At 35.5% G+C, this 24,627-nt stretch overlaps 9 protein-coding genes across 11 annotated transcripts; 4 read left to right on the forward strand and 5 right to left on the reverse strand.

Annotated features, from left to right (window-relative positions):
* Positions 1–95: 95 nt before the first annotated feature.
* LOC9303408 (UPF0057 membrane protein At4g30660) lies at positions 96–820 on the reverse strand. The gene is made up of 2 exons (XM_002869319.2): positions 616–820; positions 96–403 (listed from the first exon to the last, which is right to left on the reverse strand). Exons 1-2 carry the CDS (start codon positions 703–705, stop codon positions 269–271), a joined length of 225 nt encoding a protein of 74 aa, XP_002869365.1. The 5' UTR covers positions 706–820; the 3' UTR covers positions 96–268.
* A 486-nt stretch (positions 821–1,306) lies between these two features.
* LOC9305437 (UPF0057 membrane protein At4g30650) lies at positions 1,307–1,860 on the reverse strand. Its single transcript, XM_002869320.2, has 2 exons — positions 1,676–1,860; positions 1,307–1,579 (listed from the first exon to the last, which is right to left on the reverse strand). The coding sequence occupies exons 1-2, from the start codon at positions 1,763–1,765 to the stop codon at positions 1,448–1,450; spliced, it is 222 nt and encodes a 73-aa protein (XP_002869366.1). The 5' UTR covers positions 1,766–1,860; the 3' UTR covers positions 1,307–1,447.
* Positions 1,861–1,945: 85 nt separating this feature from the next.
* LOC9305438 (putative F-box/LRR-repeat protein 19) lies at positions 1,946–3,641 on the reverse strand. Its single transcript, XM_002869321.2, has 2 exons — positions 3,128–3,641; positions 1,946–3,004 (listed from the first exon to the last, which is right to left on the reverse strand). Exons 1-2 carry the CDS (start codon positions 3,490–3,492, stop codon positions 2,464–2,466), a joined length of 906 nt encoding a protein of 301 aa, XP_002869367.1. The 5' UTR covers positions 3,493–3,641; the 3' UTR covers positions 1,946–2,463.
* A 111-nt stretch (positions 3,642–3,752) lies between these two features.
* On the reverse strand, positions 3,753–5,819 carry LOC9305439. The gene is made up of 4 exons (XM_002869322.2): positions 4,996–5,819; positions 4,729–4,799; positions 4,248–4,605; positions 3,753–4,151 (listed from the first exon to the last, which is right to left on the reverse strand). Exons 1-4 carry the CDS (start codon positions 5,083–5,085, stop codon positions 3,957–3,959), a joined length of 714 nt encoding a protein of 237 aa, XP_002869368.1. The 5' UTR covers positions 5,086–5,819; the 3' UTR covers positions 3,753–3,956.
* Positions 5,820–5,993: 174 nt separating this feature from the next.
* On the forward strand, positions 5,994–7,577 carry LOC9305440 (nucleoid-associated protein At4g30620, chloroplastic). Its single transcript, XM_002867290.2, has 7 exons — positions 5,994–6,194; positions 6,402–6,544; positions 6,638–6,738; positions 6,847–6,886; positions 7,032–7,103; positions 7,206–7,262; positions 7,351–7,577. The coding sequence occupies exons 1-7, from the start codon at positions 6,134–6,136 to the stop codon at positions 7,420–7,422; spliced, it is 546 nt and encodes a 181-aa protein (XP_002867336.1). The 5' UTR covers positions 5,994–6,133; the 3' UTR covers positions 7,423–7,577.
* On the reverse strand, positions 7,543–12,447 carry LOC9303409 (serine carboxypeptidase 24). The gene is made up of 9 exons (XM_002869323.2): positions 11,749–12,447; positions 9,660–9,767; positions 9,422–9,517; positions 9,203–9,295; positions 9,025–9,110; positions 8,524–8,936; positions 8,333–8,428; positions 7,992–8,097; positions 7,543–7,905 (listed from the first exon to the last, which is right to left on the reverse strand). Exons 1-9 carry the CDS (start codon positions 12,002–12,004, stop codon positions 7,759–7,761), a joined length of 1,401 nt encoding a protein of 466 aa, XP_002869369.1. The 5' UTR covers positions 12,005–12,447; the 3' UTR covers positions 7,543–7,758.
* Positions 12,448–15,638: 3,191 nt separating this feature from the next.
* LOC9305441 (signal recognition particle receptor subunit alpha) lies at positions 15,639–18,949 on the forward strand. 2 transcript variants are annotated; one of them, XM_021018255.1, is made up of 8 exons: positions 15,639–15,881; positions 16,266–17,292; positions 17,371–17,455; positions 17,541–17,636; positions 17,735–17,995; positions 18,089–18,334; positions 18,413–18,496; positions 18,585–18,949. In XM_021018255.1, exons 2-8 carry the CDS (start codon positions 16,289–16,291, stop codon positions 18,708–18,710), a joined length of 1,902 nt encoding a protein of 633 aa, XP_020873914.1. In that variant the 5' UTR covers positions 15,639–15,881; positions 16,266–16,288; the 3' UTR covers positions 18,711–18,949. The 2 variants fall into 2 exon arrangements, with proteins under 2 accessions (XP_020873914.1, XP_020873915.1); XM_021018256.1 differs by lacking the exon at positions 15,639–15,881 and adding an exon at positions 15,914–16,153 and having other exon boundaries at positions 18,585–18,947.
* A 1,338-nt stretch (positions 18,950–20,287) lies between these two features.
* LOC9303410 (early nodulin-like protein 3) lies at positions 20,288–21,352 on the forward strand. The gene is made up of 2 exons (XM_002867292.2): positions 20,288–20,723; positions 20,848–21,352. Exons 1-2 carry the CDS (start codon positions 20,537–20,539, stop codon positions 21,213–21,215), a joined length of 555 nt encoding a protein of 184 aa, XP_002867338.1. The 5' UTR covers positions 20,288–20,536; the 3' UTR covers positions 21,216–21,352.
* A 1,029-nt stretch (positions 21,353–22,381) lies between these two features.
* LOC9303411 (1-acyl-sn-glycerol-3-phosphate acyltransferase 1, chloroplastic) lies at positions 22,382–24,611 on the forward strand. Of its 2 annotated transcripts, none has more exons than XM_021019136.1 (7): positions 22,382–22,486; positions 22,577–22,620; positions 22,957–23,029; positions 23,229–23,420; positions 23,553–23,959; positions 24,040–24,141; positions 24,219–24,611. In XM_021019136.1, the coding sequence occupies exons 1-7, from the start codon at positions 22,444–22,446 to the stop codon at positions 24,432–24,434; spliced, it is 1,077 nt and encodes a 358-aa protein (XP_020874795.1). In that variant the 5' UTR covers positions 22,382–22,443; the 3' UTR covers positions 24,435–24,611. The 2 variants fall into 2 exon arrangements, with proteins under 2 accessions (XP_020874795.1, XP_020874794.1); XM_021019135.1 differs by having other exon boundaries at positions 22,389–22,492.
* The last annotated feature ends 16 nt before the right edge of the window (positions 24,612–24,627 follow it).

Consider the following 24,627-nt stretch of genomic DNA (forward strand, 5'->3'; position numbering starts at 1 on the left):
TGCCTTAATCAAGTTTTGCTTACCTCGTTTCCAAAAGTAAAAACTCTATATACAAGCTGATGCATAAACACATAGCAGGTCTCATAACCTGATAATAGAAACTTTCAATCACGCATTCACACCAAAAATGATAAACCAATTGTATTAACACAGAAAGGTTTTCAAATCTCTCAGTACATAAGTAAACAACTGCAAAGAAACTTATTGGTACAACAACAACTCAAAGCGACAGAGTTTCAAAGAAACAAGAGATTCTTAAACAGAGATATCAAGCAGAGTAGAGAGGGCGTCTGTATTCATCAAAGTACTCTTCACGGTTCTGAAACACAATCACGTAAATCGCATAAATTATCCCCGGGACATAGCCTAAGATAGTCAATACCAGGCAAATCAAAAACTCCACCTGCAAAACAAATCAGACATAAAAATTTCAACTTTCTTCAATCCCTTAAGTGTATAGTGATTTATCCAAGCTTTCAGGAATCAACAAATCAAATAGAAATTGATCCAATCATAGACTTAGCAATCATAGATTTACATTATAATAAACCTCAATAAAAAGTACCGATATTCTTCAAAATTGACGAATTCGAAAGAGAGAGATAGACAACTTACAGTGCAACATCCTTTCCTGAGGCAAACTCCGAGAGGAGGAAGAAGGATCGCGATAATGATCTCGCAGAGAATCTCACAGTTGCTTGGCATTTTTTCAGAGATATGAGAGAAGAAGAAGCTTTGAGATGAGTTTTAATAGAGAAGAAGACTTGTTTATAAAGACAAAACACTGAAACTTGCTGTCGCATAGTATCAATGAAGAGAGCAGTCCACGTTTTATTTTGTTACCAACTACAAAGTCAATTGCGAGATCTGCACAGTTCATTTATCGTGTTTTTAAATCGTATGGCTCGTGAATCACAACGAATGATAAGGTGCACCGTAACACACTAGATCAATTTAAGATATTTTTAGTCTCTCTGACTCATCCATGTGACTAAATGGGCCTAGAAAGGCCTGTCTATTTAATTAATCCGGGACCGGACAAAAACGTTTTGACTAAAAACGGTGTCGTAGTGGTAAGCCTTCCATTCCAAAATTGTCACACAACCATTGCCATTATTTGCCAAAGTAACATACACATGTAAATGTATCTTTTCTAGGCATAATCCTTGAGGATCACAATATATGAATTCAACCAAAGAATAAACAACTCAAAAATGCTTCTGCATTTCCCAAGTTTAAACTCTTGGCAATACAAATCTTGGCAAAGAATCTGATGCATTAACACTTTGCAGAGTTCGTAACCTGATTTGCAAAAGCCAACAAGTTATATAACGAAAAGATAACCAATGTTCTCAATTCTTCAATTCATAAAATTGCAAAGCAACTTATTTGGTACATAAAGGATAAGTAAAACAGTTTCAACAACATATTGATCCGAGTAAAGAGATCAAGCTGTGTTGAGTGGTGCTCCGAGTTCGTGAGAGCCTTCACGGTTTTGATACACAATCACGTAAAGTGCATAAATTATCCCTGGGATGTATCCTAAGATTGTCAGCACCAAGCAAATCAAGAACTCTAACTGCAAAACAAGAATCAGAGTGAATTTTCAAAAACTCTTTCAAGAATCAAGATTTGGTTTCCAAACTAAATTTGACCATCTTGGAAGAGAACTTACAGTGCAACAGCCACGTTTGAGACAAACTCCAAGAGGAGGAAGAAGGATAGCGATTAAGATCTCACAGAAAACTTCCATGTTGCTCGCCATTTTTCTTAGAGATGAGAAGAAGAAGAAGAATCTTGAATTTGATCTGAATTAGTGGAGAAGAGAGAACACTGAAAGTAGTCGGCAGCACAGAGATCCAATTAAAGAGCAATCCACGGCTTTTTGTTTTTGGCGCTACCAAGTCAACTACGAGATCTGCACCGTTCATTGTTCAGTATTTAAATCGCACGGCTTCAGGTTACATGCCGACATCTCGTAAAATTACCTTACCTTGCCCCCACTCTTTAGATATTTCATATCATCATTGTTGGATATTATTACTCTGACTCGCCCCTACCGTATGTTATGTATGGTTAATGGATCACGTGACTAAGTGGACCTATAAAGGCCTGTCTTCAATCATATCCGGGACCGGACTGGGTTAAAACATTGTCGTACCAATAAGACTTTCATTAGTCCGATGCTTGTGTTGCTTAGATGACAAGCAAGCTATAAAAGGGAAACATATACGTAAACCATTTTACTCGATATGTGTATTAATGGTATTTTAATGGAATTCACACGTACAAAAGTTTTAGTGACAAGACAAAGTCACAAAGAAAAAGGGTTTCACACTGTTTTGAGAATTCAAACATAGATATTAGATACTAGTAGATACAGTAAAAACAAAGTAATTATGTAGTAGAGGAAGCAGAGCATAAAAACCGGTCAACAAGTTGATCAAAACGTGCGTCCAACAATCATTCCTCTCTTGGATTACCCGGTCTTGGAACACGTAAAATAGCAATCGGAGGATTGAAATCCGGCTTAATGATCTCCGTCAAATTCTTCAAACTCGAGGTATATGTGGTTATATCACTTCTGGTCAATGATATACATCCACATAAGTCCAGGTACTCTAGATTCGAACATCCCTTACAAACCGAGTCAAGACCTCTAGCAGTCAAAGTGGAGTATCGAAACTCCAAGTGCTTGAGCTCTGGCATGTATCTCCCAATTATCTTAGCCTCTATATTGCCGTATCTAGGAAATGTAGCCAGATAGTCTAATGGCACGACAATCGTAGGTAGGTTAGGACCTAGCCGGGGCAACAAATTCCGTTTCAGAATCTTTAAATTTTGGCAATTCCTCCCCAACATTTTCAGAGACTCGTGAGTTATGCCATAAGAGTAGCTTATATCAAGTTCTCTAAGATTTGGACAGTTCATAGCTATCTTCTCCATTGATGCATCTGTAACATTTGGGCAGCTCTTAATCCAAAGTACCTCTAGATTAGGGCACCTGCAAATGGAAACCACATGACATGACATGTATACCAGACATTTCATTCATTCTATCAAAACTCTGCGATTAACCTCTATGGACTCAAGCTAGTACAGAGAAATATCACGCAGTGATACGTACCTCTCGGCCGCGTAAGATAGAGAGCGTTCGGTACAATGCCTGATCCGAATCTCTGTGAGACCGCCTTCGCTCCGATCAACAACAGATCGGAGAAAGGAATCGACTTTATCCTCAAACTCGGGAGTCCACCAGTTGATCGACTCGGGGAACGACAGAAACCGAGTTTCCAGATCAAAGATGGTGTTGAGTGACGCGTCATAGCATGTGTTCATCCAGTTCTTGCTGACCAGCATAGGTCCGACCCATCTTTGTTCCTGGCTTAGCCGTGAGAAGATGTCAAGAAGACATTCCCGAGTCAACTCTGACCAGTCAGGGCAGAGTCCCAATCCCATCTCCACCTTTCTTTCGCCGTCGTTGACTTCCATAAGATTGAAGAACGCTTTTTCGTTCGAGTACGAAATAGACTTCAAATGTTAGACTTTTAGTTGTTTTCAGCTTATATAGTCAATGGAAACAAAAATGTAGAGACTTCTACAGCTTATAATCAAGCATGTTCTTTACTTTAATACAAAACAGAGCTTTTCAAACTTGGCTTTTCTTTTCTTTATTGGTCATCAGTAACCTTTCCAAGTTTGATATCCAGTCGAATCGATGAGATTTAAGTAATAACATCCAACAACAAATGAGATTCCCTAATTACCAAATTGGATTAATAGGATAATGTAATCACTTATGACAAGAGTTGTTCATATGTTATCCTATGTGGGACATATGGAAGTAATGACTTTCTAAGTCATCAAATCAAATCTTATATCTATATACCTGTATAAGCATATGTGCAAATTGAGACGACAAATCATTATCTCAATCCTATTTCATACTAAAAACCCTAAACACTTAAAGCCACTGGATCTTGCCATGTAACCTTCCTCTTCACTGCTCTATTTAACTCTTTCTCCACATCTCCGCAAATCGGTAACTTCCTTTCACCATGTAGATCACTGATTCTGTTATCACGCATTGCATTCTTCATTGATTCCACGACCATATGTTCACCATTCACTTCCGGCTCCTCTTCTTCTCTCTACAACCAAAACGCAAACCCCACAAATAAAACTAATCAATCTCAAGACTCTACCAAAAGGAAGACCCTAAAATAACAAAAGTTGTTTGGCTTTACCGAGATCTGGTTTAGGTCAAAGCCCGGGACTTTGTCGGTGACAGAAGTGTTTCCCTCTCCATTAAGGTCAGGAAGTGAAACGGGAATTGTCAAAACATCGTTTCCTCTGCTCCTTCTTCGCTTCTTTTCCAAGTCACAACTTGCATTCTTAGCCAATGCTTCCTTCTCATTGCAAATTGTATTCTTCTGTTTCAAATCAAAACATGGCACAGGTGCGCTCACACCAGGGTGCTTCTTGTTTTCGCCACTTGGTTTCCTTGGGATCTCTAAACCCCCAGATTCTGACAATCTCAACATCTTTGGAGATGTTTCAAGAGTTTGGTCTTGCTTCAAGTGCTCGTATCTACGTCTCAAGAACCTTATCGTTTGATCATCAAACACTCAATAAGCTAATGAATGTACAAAACAAGCCAAATAAAAGCTTGAATCATGTAAATTATACACTAAACACGTAAATTCACAAGAAGATCAGAGATTATACCTAACTTCTGACTTGAGGGTCAATCTTTTTTGTTTAATCATCTCCAATTTCTTTCTCTTTACTTCTAATTCCTGAGAACACGAGATAAGGAAACAAATTTCAGAACTTTACTTCTTCCCTATGCTTCACTTAGAACCAACCGAACAATTCCAAACCCAAAGTCATGACAAAACATCATGATCACCCAAATCAGCAGATCCAGAGGAAATCGAAACAAATAACAAACCCAGAAATTTCAATCTTAAAACCCTAGAAAAAATCAATTACCTTTTCCAACTCCAGAACCTGCTGCATAAGGGTGAATCTGATCATGGGATCGCCACAAGAAGCAGAGGAGACGATATTAGTCTCCTTCATCGGATCCGCTCAGTGAATTTAGGAATCTCAGATGCAAAAGACACCAAGCAAGCGAGAAAGAGGAAAGAGAGAGAGAGGTGTGAAGAAGAAGAAGAAGAAGGAAGATAAGGCAAAAGGGATTAGGTTTAATGGTGGGAGTCTTATTCCATGTATGAAACTCTCTGACTAAAGACTTAAGAAACCACATAATTGATTGATTTTGGGTGCCCATTACAACAAATTGAAATTGAAAAAAAAAAAAATTTGGATTTTCCTTTTCTTTTTTTTTTTGTGTGTGAGAAGTCTATGAGACCACACCAGACAAGTAGCAGAAAACTAGGAGTAGTGTGATCAAAGATGGAAAAGAAAGGAAATGAGAAAAAATCAAAACTTTTATCTTTCTTTCTTTTTACTTTTATTTCTCTGTGTGCCCTTTTGGAAGTTGCAGAAGGGCATTGAAATGCTGACCACTTAACCAAAAAAAAAAAAAAAGGTTCTTCCTTTATTGTGTTTGTTGATGATTGGGTTCATGTCTTTGTAAGGTAGGTTTGATAATTGGTAGAGAATTTGAATTAAAAAAGCACATCTGGGTTATTGAAGAGGTAAAAGAGTTAATATTGTTGGATATGTTATGTGAAATTTATTTAGAGAGAGATTGTAAAAAGATATTGGGATCTAGAGAGGGAGGGAGATCAAAAAATAAGAATTGGGTTGAGACAAACAGTGAAACAGGAGAAGAAGAAACTATGGAGATTGAAAAGAGAGATGATTTGTCTGGTGTGTATGTATATGTATTTTATATTTATAATTTAAGATTATTATTTTTTGGTCAAATATATATGTCCAAATCCTCATCCTGTGATAAATGATAATAATCTCTTCTTTTCTCTTCTTCGGGTTTTTCTCATATAAGCATAAGCATCAATCAAAGCCCAGTAAACCCAATTATGATATCCACGTGGCACTATCTTATTGGTTAGAAAAAATATCTCGTTCTTTTCGATCTTGCCGAATTCGAGACTACTCTGCTCTCGTCTCCGTTTTCTTCTCTCACAGTCAGAGGAGAAGAATGGCTTCGACGGCTACGACTACTGATTTCTTCAAGCCTTTGCTTTCTCCTTTCTCCAATGGTTAGTTTCTAAAAATCTCTGGGCAACTCTCTCTTATTATATCTGGTTATTTCCAGGTATGTGATTGAGTTTGTGTTGTGAATTTAAATTTGGAGAAGAACAAGTCTGCTTACCATGCAAGCTTGTCTCAATTATACTATCCTAGATTCGTGTAGTGTTTGATCATCTTCGTCTCTGATGTTTTATTTTCCGGGGTTGAAATTTCAGGGAATGCGGCGCAACGAATCAGTAGACAGAACGTGGTATGGTTAAATCGAAAGAATTCTGGAAATAATCAAAGTCGATCTCTTCGTGTTAATGGATTATTCGGAGGCGGAAAAAAGGACAATAAAGAGGATGGACAATCAAAGGTACATGTTTTTAGGGTTCATGTTCAATAGTCTTTAACAACACAATTCTATAGCTTTGTCCTGTTTTTCTTATTGCTTTCTTCTATGGCTTAGGCAGGTATACTTGGTAACATGCAGAATTTGTATGAGACTGTGAAGAAAGCTCAAATGGTTGTTCAAGTAGAGGCTGTTAGAGTGCAGAAGGAGCTTGCTGTGTATGTCCCCACACCAATAGCCAAACCATTTGCATTACTATATTCTTTAAGTTTCGTCTATCTTCTATGAGTTTCATTCATGCCTGTTTTGATTCCCTTTTTTTTCAGTGCTGAATTTGATGGTTATTGTGAAGGCGAGCTTGTCAAGGTATTACAGACTCTGGATCATGGATGTGAGACATGTGCTGTCTGATTCATTACTTCTGTGGATTATTACACAGTGATGCTATTTTTAGTTTGTTTTTCCATCTCTTATGAGTTAAGTGACCAAAAGCTTTGAACTTGTGTATCAGGTTACATTATCAGGTAACCAGCAACCAATTCGCACTGATATCACTGATGCAGCAATGGAATTAGGCTCCGAAGTGAGTAACCTTCATTTAACTTTCTGTTGCACTTACTTCTACATAGGAATGATCAAAGCTATATCCTTCAGCTTCTTATGTTTCTTGATTTCCTTTTGGCAGAAACTTTCACTACTGGTCACAGAAGCATACAAGGAAGCTCATGCTAAAAGTGTACTGGTAAAGACATCACATACCATACTTTAGGAGAAAATTTTTATTGTTTTTTTTTCTATCTCTTGACTATGGAAACTTTTGGATTTCACAGGCTATGAAAGAAAGAATGAGTGATCTTGCGCAGAGCTTAGGGATGCCACCGGGCCTTGATGGATTAAAGTAACAAAACCTAATCTTTTTTTTTGTTATTTCACTCAACTTACAGGTATGAGAAGTCCAGTGTTTTTTGTATATCGATCAGGCAGAGAGAAATAGAGCTCTGTTCTAGTGAATCAGAGAGAGATATTTAAACCTTTGAACTTCTTTGATTATCAACAATTACTCAAATGCTCTCAAATTTTTTTGTTGTTTTCCAAATTGTGGAAATGAATCGAGCTTTTAACAGAAAGAAAAAAGGTAGAAGAATTCCGAGTTTACTCGGAATAGGTTCCTAATCTGGTAGCCAAATTGTGCTTCGGGGGACATTTTCTCTTACTCTATGTTTAGGTTATTAAAGTAGCTAATAAGATCTTGGGAGCTCTTTTCCGGCCAAGAATGATCTGAAAAGAATGAGAGCACGCTTTGGTTCAAATAAAGGCACCTCGTGGCCTGCCCCTCTTACCGTTGCAAAGGTCAGTCCCTTGTAAACCTCTGTCCATCCTCCCACCTGTCACCACCGGTAAACATCAATACCTTTTATATAATACATATCCCTGTACGTATATATATGCAGTATGTGTATGTATATTGTACCTGGTTATCAGAGTACCAAGGATACCAACGAGTTTTCACCGGGAGATTGAGATGGCTGAGGGAAAACCGTGTCGCGGTCACTGGAACCACCGAGTCTGTATCACCGCTGAGTAGAAACCACAGTTTGGTTAAGTAGCCAATGCCCAAAGTAGTGAGTCTTGAGTTTTTTTTAGGTTTATTACAACTAGGCCTAAAGATTAATTGGCCATACTAAGCTAGACCCTCATTTAGTCAATATGGTATATATGTTGATCCACGGTTAAAAGCAGGTTTCATGGGATCCGCCTATGTTTATAGTTAGGATGCGACAGTATCCCGAGTTACATTAAACCATAGTTTACCTAAAAATCCAGATCCTCAAACCAGACGCTGCAAGTTCCTTGTATATGGGCAACATCGTCTTGTCGGAATCTTTCCAGTTCTTGATCAGAGCATCACTGCACCAACCCAAACAAGAAACCATTTCTTTCAGGATCATTTTATGCAAAGTATAATTACATAGTCATCATTAGGTGGTGAAGCGACTCTTTACCTGCAAGCTGTCCATTTATAGCGAATTCCAGTAACATTAGCGTGCATAGCTCTCTGAACATCCTGACGGTTAAAATACTTCTCTGCATAACTCTCCGTACAAGGATCATAGCCAGACACTAACCGTCTACGCAAGAGTGTGTTCTTCATTCGTACAAAGAAACCGGTATTGTTCTTCTTCTGATGTGCAGCCACGCACGTCGGGGTGTAAATGCTATACTGATCAATGTCACCGAACTCGTGGTTCATAGCATAGTTAACCGCGGTGTCGCAATCGTCTGAAACTCTCTCCACCGTGAAATTGCAGTGTTTGAGGATGGACTTGTAGGTTTTGTCGGAGACGATTGCGTGAGTCCACCAGTAAGTTACTGTACCTATACTGTCGTACTGATTGTCCGTCACTGCGTTTCCCACCTTTAGCAGCAAGAATGGTAATCTTTCGTTAATCACGAATTGAACATATAGTTTTGATCTGAGCTAAATAGACCCTTTTTGTTTTTACCATGAATCCTTTGAGATTAATGATGGGTTTAGAGAAAGCTTTGTTGTAGTCATGGATCTTTTTGGCAAGCTGAGGAACATAATGCCCTGTCAAAAGAATAATGTTACATTAAAATAATTTATCAATTAGGTAGTTGATGAACCATTAAACCGAACCATTTGGTCAAAAAATAACGTACCGGCGTAGCTTTCACCAGCGATATAGAAGTCTCTGTATTTGTATTGAGGAAATTTCGATAACCATTTGATAAGAAATATCAAGTTGTCTTGAGCTGTGATTAGGAGGAATATGATCACAAAACATAAATCAATCTTCTCAACAAAAACATAAGAACAGAAACTAATCATGCCGGTTTATAACTAATTTATAAAACATTAATTAAGATAATGAATTGAACCTGTTTGTGCATCTCCGGAATCCTTAAGATCGGAACTTGTGTTCGTGTAGGAATATCCAACTCCCGCCGGTGATTCAAGAAACAAAAGGTTTGCGTCTGTTATTGTTACATTCATTACAATTAATTCGATCTCAGAATGCCGGAAATGTAAATACACTACATATTTGAAGCCTCAAAATAATTCGTTACATGAAACATAGAATAAAGTGAACTTGATTGTAATTAAACTTGTAGTTACCTTTGTTCCAAGAGAACTTGTTGAGATAGAGATTGGAACCGGTTTTGTTGATACGAAACGGTCCAATTTCCTCTGAAGCTCCATAAGCAATCGACGAGCAGCCCGGTCCTGTAGATTTTTTTTAAGTGTATAAAATAATTTCATCAATGCCATTATTTACTTAAATTACAAATGAATAGCCAATCATATGTTATAACATGTGGCCAGATGATGATATAGAAAATTCTCTATTTCAAAATCTTTATTACAATTTTCTTGATCAAATTTATCCAAAACATGATTTCGTGAAATTAACTTTTTCGTGTTTTTGGTTCAAGATGAATGTGACCCAAATTATGGCATCTTTCGTGCATGCTCCGATTTTCTCCCAAGGAATGATTATATTAAATAAATTAAAATGACTAGAGGCCAAAATATAAAAGAATATTTGATGACAGCATATATTTCTGGACCAGAAAAAATCTATATATTTTTTTTTGTTAAAAAATCTCTGTTATGTGAAAATAAATAAAAGTATATAACCCAAAAAAAGTGAAAAATTCACGCATGGGCGTGTGTGTATGAGCAATGTTACTTCCATGAATACGCATGCGTCTTCAACACATTTATCTAGTCTACTCCCACAAAAACAATTTGAAAGGAACGGCCATTTTTTTTTTTTTTTCAATAACAAGGTCAACTTTATTACAAATTTGAAAGAAAAATCAAATTAAAGAATAAATGGAAAAAGCAGTTTGCTTTTGGGTAATGTGTATGTACGTATTTTTGGATATAATTATTAAAGGCAGCAAAAAGGTAATGTCACCTTTTTGTCATGCTTTCTTTTCTTACATAAGCTAATGAAGAGACAGAAGAACAAAGGCATCTAAGTATATAATGATTTCATAAAACAACAAGTTGACGCCAGGGAGTGACAAGAGATCTCTCAGTATATAATGATTTCATAGAAGAAACTAAAACCTTTATCATTTTAACCTCCAGAAAAAAGGTCTAAACTTGATCAGGCTGATCATGCTTTTTTTACTTGTAATTGCATTACGGCTATTGTTCTTAAAAACAAAATTCTAGGGCTTTGTGATGTCCCATGTGGGCTTCAAATTAAGACTGTTACATTTAATTCATATGGCTATAATTGTATGCTATTTATAGGCGCCATGAATGCTTAGGTCTCGACGAAAAAAAAAAAAAGAATGCTTAGGTCCAAGATAATAAGCGTTTTCGTGACATGAATCAGGCGTATCACGAATGGCCTGCATGATGAGATAGAGAAATATACTACTCCAAGTTTAAGTGTATTTTAGTGGGAGATAAGAGCTTTTACTACAATGCGCTCGAGTACTAGAAGTGGGTAGGAGTAGTAGATTGCACAGAGTACGAAATCCGAAGCTCGTGGAGGACTTATATAGTAATCTTAATGCTCTTGAACAGAAAGGCAATTAAATAAAGACGTAAGAGATTAAAAGAAAAAAAAAAAAGAGATAAAAAAAAAAGGAGTGCATGTTCCATTAATGAGAGGCAGATGGGGTTGTTGATATGCTATTTTGGTTGGACATTGATTTGTTTTTATCCAAAATAACGATTATTACTTACATTAGTGATTGGTCAAATTAGTAATTGCTAATAGATGTATTTGTTGGTTTAGTCTCATAGTTTGTCTTGTGACATTGTTTAGGGACTAAGTTTTTGTTTGGTTTATCTCTTCTTGACTCTTTAATTAATTGTCTCCGACTCCAAAAGAAAAGGGACTGTACTTATGTAATACTACTATTTGATACATAACCATAGTTTTTAATTATCTTAATCCATCAACATATGAGTCCGCGGTTTGGTTTTGGTTTTCATTTTACATCTTTAGAAAGTGGTTAATCTACGCATTTTTTAGTTTAGTCTAACTTGGTGTAGTTTTGGTGTGTGCGCAATTTATATTTAAATTAACTATACCTCATAGCCGGAAATAAACTAGACATATAGTTCTTAGAATATATGTACTTTCTTAAGAATTATAAACACAAGAAACCTATATAGCACTTAAGTATATGCAAGAGTTAACCGTATATGTAAAAAGTAATCTGGAGTGGAGAATACTGACCTCCATTGAGCCAAAGAAGAAGGGGCTTGGTTTGGGGAGAAGGAGAAGATGACTCAGTAAGCCAATAAAAGAGAGCACGACCATGAGATTCGTTAACATTGACATAGCCTGAGTATTGTGAGAATGCCACTTTTGGTTGCCCTGGAAGTGTTTTGATTCTGTCCTTCTCTTGCTCTCTTGAAGATGATGATGATGATGGAAATGTTGTCGATAAAAGAGCTACAAAAAGAAGGAAAATGAGATGGATTCTTGCCATTTCGTGTCCTCTCACACACTCTCTACACTTTTTTCTTCAATGTGGTTTCTTGTGTGTGTTAGGTCATGTAGTATATGGAGATGTATATTTGTATTTATGTATGTATATATATGTGTGTGTGAATGTAAAGAGAAGTATAGATTGATGGATGGGGTTTTGGAGGTTCTTATTTAATGTGTGTTTTGCTGAGTTACTACACAATGTGCAGGTTGGCCAGCTGTGAGTGGACCTTTCTCATTCTCTCTCTATGTTAATGTATTTATTGGCATATATATGTTGAGTATTTATAGGTGTACTATTCACGAGTTTGTATCTATATAGCCAATATAGGGACTATTCACGAGGCTTGTTTACAACATTCACATATACTAGTTTTGATGAAAATACTATATGTAAATGGTTGGGCTTATATTTATTAGCCGTGTGGTGTTGCTTCTCCCACATAGAATTGTGTCGCGCCAAAAACACATAAGAAAAAGAAAATTTGTTCTTGTATGTAATTTGAATCAGTTAACCAGCTATTGATAAAATAAAAATTATTTAACAACTTGGCATGTGGAACTGTATGTTTTATGCATAGTCCGCATTAACCACACTGTATACTCTACAACTATTGTTCAGATTTTAAAATATGCTGTAAAATTTGATATAATGTATTTATGCATATGTCAATTACGTTTTTTTTTTTTTGTGTTTATGCACAGAATAGATCCTACTTTGCTAATATTTGAAGGCAAATTTGGATCTTGAATCAGAAGAATATATAATTTAGGATAATTGCAATTTTTTTTTTTTGGTAGGCACCATAATTGCAATATTGCACAATGATTATTTTATCTTATTCTCCCATCCTCTAATATGCATGTTATTCTAAAAAAAAACATGCATATTCTTTAATATTTACTACATGGTAATTAGGCGTAACTGATGATAAATAATCATTCCTAAATTATAGTCACACATTTCTCTCACCATTAACTTTTAGGGTAATTTTTTGGAAATCATTTGACTGTCTTGATTATATTTAATAAAGACATAATATAACCATAAATGCTGATTGGTGATCAACTAGGTGACATTAAAGTCAAAAAACTCTGTAGCACGTTTGTTCGTGATAAACCAACAAAAGAAAAAAACAAATAAATTGCATTTATTTAGTCCAAAGAAGTATAAACAAAATAAAATAAAAGGAAAAATATAGAAAGATAACCAAAGAAACAAACAAACCGAAAATTTGACTATATTATTTTGTATATATCACATATATATTTGTTTCATACCGCATGTTTTCATGAGGAACTTTAGTGAGTGGTTATTCAGCTGACAACATATATGTTTTTTTCTTAAAAATATAGTTCGACTACTATAGTACTCCCTCTGTTTCACAAAGAGTGTCATTTTAGAGTTTTGCACACAGATTAGGAAAACATTAAATTTTTTGTTTTTTCTAAACAAAAACATCACTAACTATATACCTAAACATAATCCGCCCAATAGTAAAACAATATGCAGAATACTAATAGTCATTAAACATAAAAAATCATTAAATTTTGCATTGAAAACCTAAAACGACACTTTTTGTGAAACAAAAATAAAACTTTAAAAAGACACTCTTTATGAAACGGAGGGAGTAATATTTTAGATAGACAAAAAAATAACATTAATTTTTTTTTCAAAATTTAAAAATATCAAATTTACTTAAAATTTGCAATGTACTACAACACAATTGACAATTTTAAATGGAGACGTAAGATGTAGGACACCTAAATTTGCATATACTATTCTGTATACATCATATCAAAATTTGTTCCTCACCATGTTTCTATTTGGTGTTTTAGTGGTTATTGAGCTGAAAATATATAAAGATTTTCTTTGGACGATTACATTATAAAAACCATATGTATTGGTCAAACGAAGCTTCATAGCTTTGTCATATTTTGAGAGTTTTATTCAATATTCATAATCCGAGTTGTGGTCAACACAGGTTGTTAAGCATCACTTCTCCACCAGACCAATTAAACTTCTTTATTCATTCAATAATCAAATCTTCTGATAACCAGTATATAAAAGTTATAAACTTAAATAGTTCTCCATCTGTTATGTAATGTTACCAAGAGACTATTACTAACAGTTACCATTGCAAAGGCTTTCAATTGCGCTGTGTCGTCAAAAATGATAGGTCCAAATTGGTGCCCAAAAAGCAGGTAGACCATGTCGGATATATGTAAATATATTTCTCAGAAGAATGAAAATACTTGTAATTTTCTTCACCATTTTTCTTCTTCTTATTATGGAAGTTTGCATTCAGCTGATGATATGACTTCAGATTGTCATTGTATTGGTTTTACAAATGCTTTTAAAAAGTGAAATTTTGAAGTTAGTGCAGGTAAAATTAAAAATTTCCAGATAAATTATACAAAACTATGTATGTGTGTATATAACAAATAAACACAATCAAGTTGTTGTAGGATTCTCTCTTTAACGATGTTCAAAAATCAAAAACTCGGAAACGATAACTTATAAAATCTTTCATATGCATTTAAAGTTATAGATGAGTTTGATTATGCTATAAGTCACACCACAAGTGTCTCTATGAAACAATGGGGATTGCGACCCTAATTGTATTCCTAACAATTAGACCTTTAACCATCGAAGTCAAAACAATAAAAAGTGTTAAGCGTAATGATCGGCAGATCCGAAGGAATTGCGATCATTCATTAATATGGTTGAATTTCATGCAACATGCACGATCTATTTTTGGGGATTTGAAGCAAATTCACGTTTGGAAAGCATTGATATATTTAATTTAATTACTAAACCACGGTGGATTATAAGATTTAACGAAACCAGGTAATAGGCGTCGTTCACAGGTTATGGAGTGAGTGTAGATTATCCAAAATCATTGCAACTTGTGCTATGTGGATGGACCCAATCTTCCATGCTAAGTTGTTGCATTCTCGTAGTAATAATGGATCCAACTCGTGCCAGGAAACAGTAAAAACGTAATAGTAACTAAATGGTGATATTAAATGAATAAATGGTAAAAAATAATTAAACAGAAAAAGAAGTAAATAGTATCAAAATAATTAAAAAAAAAAAAGATAACGATAAAAAAAATGGAGAAATCTATATAAGTTGGACATATAAACTACAATAGTCGAATCAAGCCTTTGTAAAGCCCATGGGCTTTTTAAAGTGAACAATAAATGGAGAAATGTTCAGAAGCTATACGAATCCACATTATTTATTCATACACGAGTTTCTCCTTTCTCTCGTCACCAACATGATTTAATAAACTTAACACTATCGCAAACCATATAAACCACATAAGAAAGTGATTCGAAATATCATTTGTATGTAATGAAATTGAAATTCTATCCTAATATAGCTAATTAAGTAGCTGAAGCTTATTTTTTTTGGTGAAGGCAAGAGCTAACATTAAAACGCAGCGTTTAGAAAGTTGCCGCATTGGAATATCTTGTGCGTGTCGTTAGTCAATGGGACATCCAAAATTCATTATCCACCGTCCATGTCTCCATGACTCGTCTCTCCCACCAGCTTCCTTCCACGAACCAAACTTAATTTCACAAAATTTAGCTAATTTCAAATTTGTTTTTTTTTTTTTTTAAATGAATTGCCGAAAAGGAAAGAAATCCCAAATAAGATAATTTCTACGGACTTTTGACCAAAATAAAATTCTCCTCACCCTGAAAAAAAAAAAAAAGAATTTATTCTAAACGCTATATATATACCAAGGAATCAATTGATCATCATAATTTTCACAATTCTTTTTTTTCTCTTTCTCTCGTCGTTTATAAATTTTTATTTTATTTCCGTTTGAGGGCAATTGTAATCTAGAGAAACGACAGGAACCAAGGTTTGAATCCTCTCCTCGAACACTACGATTCTATATTATTCTCAATCTCTTCTCCTTGCTGTTGTTGTCGGATATTGAATTCTCGGATTGAAACTCGAGATCCGTGTTCTGTTTTGTTTCCTTCGGATTCAAAACGATTATGTGAACATTCTCATGATCTTCAATTGGCAATTCTGATCGCTTTCTCTCTAGGATTCGTTGTTTGCGTTTCCTGATCCGTTAAATTTGATAGCTTCTTCAACGAAATCTGCAATTTATGCTTATGGATTTAGGCAGCTTTAGAAATTGGATGATTTACGTGTTGATTTGATTCAATTCATTCAATTTCAAGGTTTATCTATGTGATTTGATTTGAAAGATGAAGTATTTTTTTTTTTAATTCAGGGTAACGAACTTGGAGATCGAAGATGTTAGAACAGCTATTAATCTTTACCCGAGGAGGATTAATCCTTTGGACATGCAAAGAGATTGGTAATGCTTTGAAAGGATCACCCATCGACACTTTGATCCGGTCTTGTCTCCTTGAGGAACGATCTGGTGCTGTTTCGTTTAACTACGATGCTCCTGGTGCTGCCTACACTCTCAAGTGGACGTTTCACAATGATCTTGGACTTGTCTTTGTCGCTGTTTATCAGCGGATTCTCCACTTGCTTTATGTTGATGATTTGCTTTCTATGGTCAAGCAAAGCTTCTCTGAGATCTATGATCCTAAACGGATGGCTTATGATGATTTCGATGAGACTTTTAGGCAGCTTAGGATTGAAGCTGAAGCTCGTGCTGAGGAATTGAGGAAGACTAAGCAAGTGGGAAAGCCTGTGAGCAGTGTTAAGAAGCAAGGGCAGGTCTCAAAACCTGGTCTTGAAGGAGGAAACAAAAGGGTTAGTGAAGGTGGCTCGAAGAAAGATGATGGTGATGGTAATAAGGCCAAAGTTAGTACCTTGACTAATGGTCATTCTAATGGGAATCATCAAATGGAAGATGATTCTCAGGAGACTGATCTTGCTAACGGGAAAGAAAACACGAGCTCTAATGTCGCTGTTGATTTAAGTAAACTTCAGAAACTAAGAAGTAAAGGAGTAAGAGGTAGAGGAGGTGTAAGGAAAACTGACAGTATAGGTAATAAGAGTTCCAAGGTTGCTGCTGCGGAGCCAGCCAAAAAGGCGACAAAGAAAAATAGGGTTTGGGATGATGCGGCTCCCAAACAATCGAAATTGGACTTCACGGATTCCATCGCTGAAAATGGGAACAATGATCATGTAGATATTGTGGCTGCTGACCAAGGAGAAAGTATGATGGACAAGGAAGAGGTTTTCAGCAGTGATAGTGAAAGTGAAGATGATGACGAACCAGGAAGTGATGAGAAGCCTGCTGAGGCTAAGAAAAAGGGATGGTTTTCTTCTGTTTTCCAGAGGTTAGCATTTTTCTTGTTGAATGTTGCTAATGTATATATAACCTAAAACTTATTAACTTATCCTGCGATTTTGTGTAGTATTACTGGGAAAGCGAATCTTGAAAGGACAGACCTTGGACCGGCATTGAAAGCTCTGAAGGAACGGCTCATGACCAAGAATGTGGTATGTGTCTGTCTACACAGTGCATCATGTCTTATGTTTGGAATTTATTATATGTCTTACTTGAGGTTGGGCGTTTCATTCGCAGGCTGAAGAGATTGCTGAGAAGCTTTGTGAATCAGTGGAAGCTAGTCTTGAAGGAAAGAAGTTGTCATCGTTCACCAGGATCTCTTCAACCGTTCAGGTTTTGTGCTTTGTCCCTGTAGCTCTTAACTGAATCTAGCTAACATTTCACTCTGCAATTTGAAGATAGCTTAATTTTGGTGAAACATATGATTTCAGGCAGCGATGGAGGACGCTCTGGTTCGTATATTGACTCCGAGACGCTCCATTGACATATTGAGAGATGTTCATGCTGCCAAAGAACAGAGGAAACCTTATGTGGTTGTGTTTGTTGGAGTCAATGGAGTTGGGAAATCCACCAATCTGGCCAAAGTGGCGTATTGGCTTCAGCAGCATAAGGTCAGTGTAATGATGGCTGCTTGTGACACATTCCGTTCTGGAGCTGTTGAGCAGTTACGGACTCATGCTCGTAGGTTACAGGTAATGTGTTTTAATGTTTACATAATCGTGTGCTTTAAAATGGTGGTGTTGTTAATACTGGTTTTTAATGGGGTGGTGGGATTTTGTCAACAGATACCGATATTTGAAAAAGGGTATGAAAAGGATCCAGCTGTAGTTGCTAAAGAAGCCATACAAGAAGCAACTCGAAATGGATCCGATGTTGTTCTTGTTGACACAGCTGGTCGGATGCAGGATAATGAACCTTTGATGAGAGCACTCTCAAAGCTCATCAACCTTAATCAGCCAGACTTGGTCTTGTTTGTTGGGGAAGCTCTTGTTGGAAACGATGCAGTAGACCAGCTCTCAAAGTTTAATCAGGTTCGTATTTTTACCCGCATTAGACTCTCCTTAGGTGTTCAGTTGAGCCTTATTGACGTTGCTTTTTCTGAAATTCAGAAACTTTCGGATCTCTCGACTTCTGGGAACCCAAGACTGATCGATGGAATCTTACTGACAAAGTTTGATACCATTGACGACAAGGTACAGTAAAAAAAAATGATAGTTGGATTTAGTGTTGGTTTGATCATATAAATGAATGTAAACGAGAGTGTTTGGGATCGGTTTGCAGGTTGGAGCAGCGTTATCTATGGTTTACATATCGGGATCACCGGTTATGTTCGTGGGTTGTGGCCAGTCTTACACTGACCTGAAGAAGCTTAATGTCAAAGCCATAGTGAAGACACTTCTCAAGTGATCTCCTGTTCATCATCATCATCATCATCATCATCATCACTATCATCATTACCATCTACTATCAACAATCAATGCTGTTGTTTTTGGTTTTTGATTTGAAGACGATTTCTCTTTGGAAGTGTTGTGTTTTCTTTAAAACTCAAAAGACTGGAGTCTCAAAAATACCATCCCATGACGCAACTTTTGATGCAACTTTTGTTTTGAATTAAAAGACTAATAATCATGTGAAATCGTGGCATTTTTTGTTTTTTTTTTAAAAATTATAACCAAATGAAGATTGAAGTTAGCATAAATTAAAAAATTAAATAATTATAACCTAAGTTTTCAACTTATATAACCAAAGTAAGCTCATTAATTTATGATATACTACTATAATTTCGTCTGATGATAAAAATGAAAGAATAATCTCTTGTCTGAAACTGAAAGAAGACGTCTTTTTTTTTTGTTTGAAAATAAAGAACTGAGAATAAAAATAAGATTTACTGTTTTCAGCAAAAAACGTAATCTGTAACTACTAAGTACTAACTAGTACGTTCAGAGACAAACAAAAAACATAATAATTCATATGAAACGTTATTTAGTGGTAAATCTAGCCATCTTAATTATCATAGATCTGTTACGAACCAATTGAAATAATAGTATGAGAATGACCATTAATAGCCACTAATAGCCATTAAAATGTTTTGTTCCCGACCACAACGGTTCGGTACCGGGGATTTTCATGACTAACGTAAAAAAAAAAGTACCGTTGTCGTAGAAAATTGTACAAGGTCAAAGATTACATAATTGATAGTCCGTTACGTTACATTTTTAAAATTACGTGTTTTTCAACTATCGGACCATTTTCAAATTTATAGAAAGTCATTTCGATTCAAAAACTGATCAGTCTTTTATTTTATAAGATATAAAAGAAAAAAATGGAAAAATTTAGAAAGAATTATTAGTATCTTGAATATTATGAACTACTTGTTTTTTTCCTCTTCAGATCAAAACAAAAATTACGATCAACTCATAGTGGTCCAATAGTTATTTTTTTTTTGTGATTTTAAACATAGTTGAGTACTGTAATAACATTAAACAGTAAAAATAATATTGTTTTACTAAAAAATCCTTGATTGAATAAAAAGGAACAAAATAATGTATGTATTTAACCATGAAAACAAATTGATAAGGACAACGAGAAAAGTATATATTCAAGTGTTTCCTAAATATCTGGTATTCAACTTTTCCTATTTGTAAATTGGGAAATTATATTCTTAAGTTTCAATGTTTTTCCCAAACTGAATACTTTACGTTTATTTGATTTCAGAACTACTATTCGAAATATTTTTTCAATATTTAAGAAAATCATAGCAGAAATATGTGTGATAATTTATCAGTTAATTAAACACATATCAAAAGTTAGTTTATTTTAAAACAATTAATAATAAATTTGAAAATTTCATTTAGATTTAAACAATTAAGTATTTTAGAAATCAAATCTATATTTAACGTAGACAACTCAGCAATTATTAAAAATCAAACCAAAGATTTTGTTTTTATTTTAAACTGAAACATATAGTTTTGTAAAAGTGAACAAAAACGGACATTTATTTAGCAAATCAGAGAGAGATTACACTTTTAATACTCGGTTCGGATTAGCCCAAACCTAACTCCGAACCCCCAAAACAAAAGATTTAACTCCAAACCACAATGACTATATAAACACCACTCACCATCTCATATTTTCTTCACATATAGAGAAAACAAAAACAAACGAGAGACAAAACTCAAACCAAAAACAAAACAAAAGCCAAGAGTTGTTTGTAGAAAGAAAAAGTCCAAAAAATGGGAATCATAGTTCCAGTTTTGACCCTTGTCTTCCTCTTAGTTACGAAAGTGAGCCATGGTGCCTCCAATCCTAGGGTGATTCTGGTCGGTGGATCTGTGGGATCGTGGAAGGTTCCTGATTCTCCCAACAACACTCTCAATCACTGGGCCGAGAACAATCGTTTCAAAGTCGGCGACTTCATCGGTACCCTAGCTATCTCTTCATTTCTGATATATTTGCTTTGATTCTATTGTGATCATATGTTCATAAAAACTATATATATGCATGGTCGAATATTTGATATATTTTTGCTGTGCATGTGGAATAGTGTGGAAGTACGACATGAAAGTAGATTCGGTACTACAAGTGACAAAAGAAGATTACGAGACTTGTAACACAGCAAATCCCTTGAAGCAATATAATGATGGAGACACTAAGGTTGAGCTTGACAAATCTGGCCCTTATTTCTTCATTAGTGGTGCTCCTGGTAACTGCGCTAAAGGCGAAAAGATTACCCTTGTTGTTTTGGCTGAACGCAAATCCGGTGGTGGTGGCGCTCCTCAGGTTTCTCCTGATACGGCTCAAACTCCATCTCCAGCTCCAGCTCCAGGTGCCGCTCATAACGCTGCGGCTGGATTGAAGGTTGGAAGCGGTTGGTTCTTGACCGCAGTCGTGATTGGTTTGGCCATGGCTTAGAGGGTTTGATCGAGAGAATGTAGTTTTTATTGAGTTCACTTTTTAGCAAGATTTAGTTTTATTTTTCCAGATTGTTGAAGTTTCTTTTGTTCCCTTAGTTTTTCATCATAAAAGATCTCTCTTTCTGTTTTGTGTTATGTGTTTGGGATATTATATTCACTCTCAAAGCTTATAATCTATAGTTTGTTCTTGCCATTTGAATCTAAAATTTTACAACCTCAACAAGGCAAGTAAATATTTTCATTTTTCTACGAGATTTGTTGACTCAATAATTAATACACAGAGATTTAGACCACTCTATATTAATGGTAATAGGATCCATTTTTAGAAACTAAATCTATTTTTCTACCAAAATGACCGTTGTGAAAGTGGTAACTAAAAAACAAAGCTATATATGGCGTCCAAGAGATTCTTTTTTTCTCTAATATAAAAGGGAATATCTATGCTACGTTATGGAAACAACATTTTGAAATTTGTCTTGCATGTATTGATATTCTCAGATTGTCCTTTAATTTTGTTGGTAACGCAATAGTATGTGCTAATTAATAAGATGAGGCCAAGTGGATAATGTGCTATTCCAATTCCATTACTTACACATACATGATACATCTTTGACTTTTAACTAATCTATCGTTACTAATTACTAAAAATTATGATAATTCAAATACCCGTTTCACTTTAAAATTTCATGTCACCGTTTCTGAATCAAATTAAAGTACGCATTTACTCTAACACCCATTTTCATGTAGGAGATTAAATTCTAAGAATTGTACGTACAAAGTAGTGAATTTACTAATGAGAATCTTGTTTAGTTTTCAAAATTTTAAAATTTGGTTTAGATCCAGATTTGGGATAAATGTAAACAAATGTATTTCAATGTAGAAAATAGTGATGAATGGATTTAGCGATTAATTTAACGTAAAAAAAATGCGAAAAATGCTTAAGTTTGATGATGGGTCACTTAAAGACCATCAACCCAAATGGGCCATTGTTCAGTGACTTCAAAAGGCCTTGAACAATAGTTTCCTGACTTAACCTACAAAACGGCATGCAGTCTATATCACAAACAGGAAAATGCAATCCGCCGCTTTTTCGGTGTAAAACGACACACAGTTGATGATTAGAAAGTGAAAACAGTAGAGCAACGAACCCCTGAGATAAGCCTGAAGAAGATGACAGAGATAACACATGAGCAAATCTCACGCATGTTTTTGCTCCAGATTCCGCCATGGATGTCGCTTCTGCTCGGAGCATCTCTTCACATCCTTCATGTAATGGTCACTTTCGTATTCTAGCTTATTTCTTGAACATAATAACTTCAATTTCTCTGTGATAACTTTATTTCTGAATTATGTTCTCAGATTATGGAAAACCGATTTGTTCATCGCAATCATCGTTGATTCGGGTAAATTTTCGTTTTGTTTAGATTCTGTACTCTGTAGTGATTGATTCGTCTTCAGTTTCTGAGAAAATGATGGAACGTGAAAGGTATTCTGCAATGGAAGCTTAGGATTTTAACTTGGTGATGTTAAGTGAAGTAGCAAATTTTTAGTTATTTTCATTGTCAAATCTCAACATTACATCAAAAAAAAAAAAATCTGCTTCTGTTGAGGTTTTGGTGTGGATTTTGGATTGTTGGACTTGGTTGAACAATGAACATGAAGCACTTATACTATATGAACATGAAGCACTTATACTATCCTCAAATTGTTCTTATTTTATGAAATCATTGGAGATGCAGATTTCGAGGGATAAAGTGTGTTGTTTTGGTCGTATTTCTAATGGCACAGCGAGCTTTAGTACTTCCCTTCATGGTAAGGCTATGAAACTATAGTTTTATTGATATCTTGTTGCGGTTGTGTTGCTAACATATTTTAAATCACTCTTTGTTAAAAAGACTTGTAGATTATATGTGCTACACACTCATTTTGGTTTTGAGTTACTTTTTATTTCGACTTGAGATGAATCTCTTAAATCATTTCTTGCTTTCCTTTCCATGTTTTTCCTTTTTAGCTGTCCCGAGTGGAAAATTTATGGGCGAAACAAGAAGTACTGGCGTTCAATGGTGTAGCCGCTCTTTAAGATGGGATCCTTACAGATTTCATGATAAGAAATCACTCGGATTAAGTGAATTGGCAAGAAATATCACTGTGAGATCAGATCTTTCAGGAGTTGCAACCCCTGAATCTTCTTATCCGGAACCAGGTTTTTTTTGGCTAAACCTTTGTGAACAAATATCGTCTGTTTTGATAGATTCGAACCTATCTCGTTCTTTTTGTTTATTTGTTTCTGTCTCTATACACAATTCTTTCTTGTTCTTTCAACTTTGAAGTGCAGAGATTAAGTTGAGCTCAAGACTCAGAGGGATATGCTTTTGTGTTGTTGCTGCCATTTCTGCCACTTTTCTCATTGTCCTGATGATTGTTGGGCATCCGTTCGTCCTTCTCTTCGATCCCTATAGGAGAAAATTCCATCACTTTATTGCTAAACTTTGGGCTTCCATAAGCATTTATCCGTTTTACAAAATCAACATCGAGGGTTTGGAGAATCTGCCGTCATCAGACACTCCTGCTGTATATGTTTCAAACCACCAAAGTTTTTTAGATATCTACACACTTCTCAGTCTTGGAAAAAGCTTTAAGTTCATCAGCAAGACAGGAATATTCGTAATTCCCATTATCGGTTGGGCCATGTACATGATGGGTGTCGTTCCCTTAAGGCGGATGGACCAAAGAAGCCACGTGGTATGTTACTCTTTGTTTCTCCCACATTTTTCTAGTGATTGTCAAGCGGATGGACTATTTAACTCTTGTGCAAATTATAGGATTGCTTAAAACGCTGCATGGAACTCTTAAAGAAGGGAGCATCTGTGTTTTTTTTCCCAGAAGGAACACGGAGCAAGGATGGTCGGTTAGGTCCTTTCAAGGTACACACAATCTCAAGATTCTTCTTTGAACATATTTTTGGTCTGTAAGTTAACAAAAGAGGCTTGTGGTATTACAGAAAGGCGCATTTACGGTGGCTGCTAAGACGGGAGTTGCAGTAGTTCCAATAACGCTAATGGGAACAGGCAAAATCATGCCAACAGGTAGTGAAGGTATACTGAACCATGGGAATGTGAGAGTGATCATCCATAAGCCAATACACGGAAGCAAAGCGGATGATCTTTGCAACGAAGCGAGAAGCAAGATTGCGGAATCCATGGATCTCTTAAGCTGATCTCGGACGTTGTTGTTTTTGCAGCGTCTCTGATGAACAATGAGAAGCTATAATTTTTACATGTGGGAGACTTAAATATGTTGAGAATTTTTTTAGTCAATTCTGATGCTCCATTAATGACATTTAAAAGAAAAAATCAGTTTTTGGTTTAATATTAAATTTTGTCAGATTTTTGTATATTGCTGTTTATTTT

This window comes from Arabidopsis lyrata (assembly GCF_000004255.2).
Source record: "Arabidopsis lyrata subsp. lyrata unplaced genomic scaffold ARALYscaffold_7, whole genome shotgun sequence".
In the NCBI taxonomy this organism is placed as follows: domain Eukaryota; kingdom Viridiplantae; phylum Streptophyta; class Magnoliopsida; order Brassicales; family Brassicaceae; genus Arabidopsis; species Arabidopsis lyrata.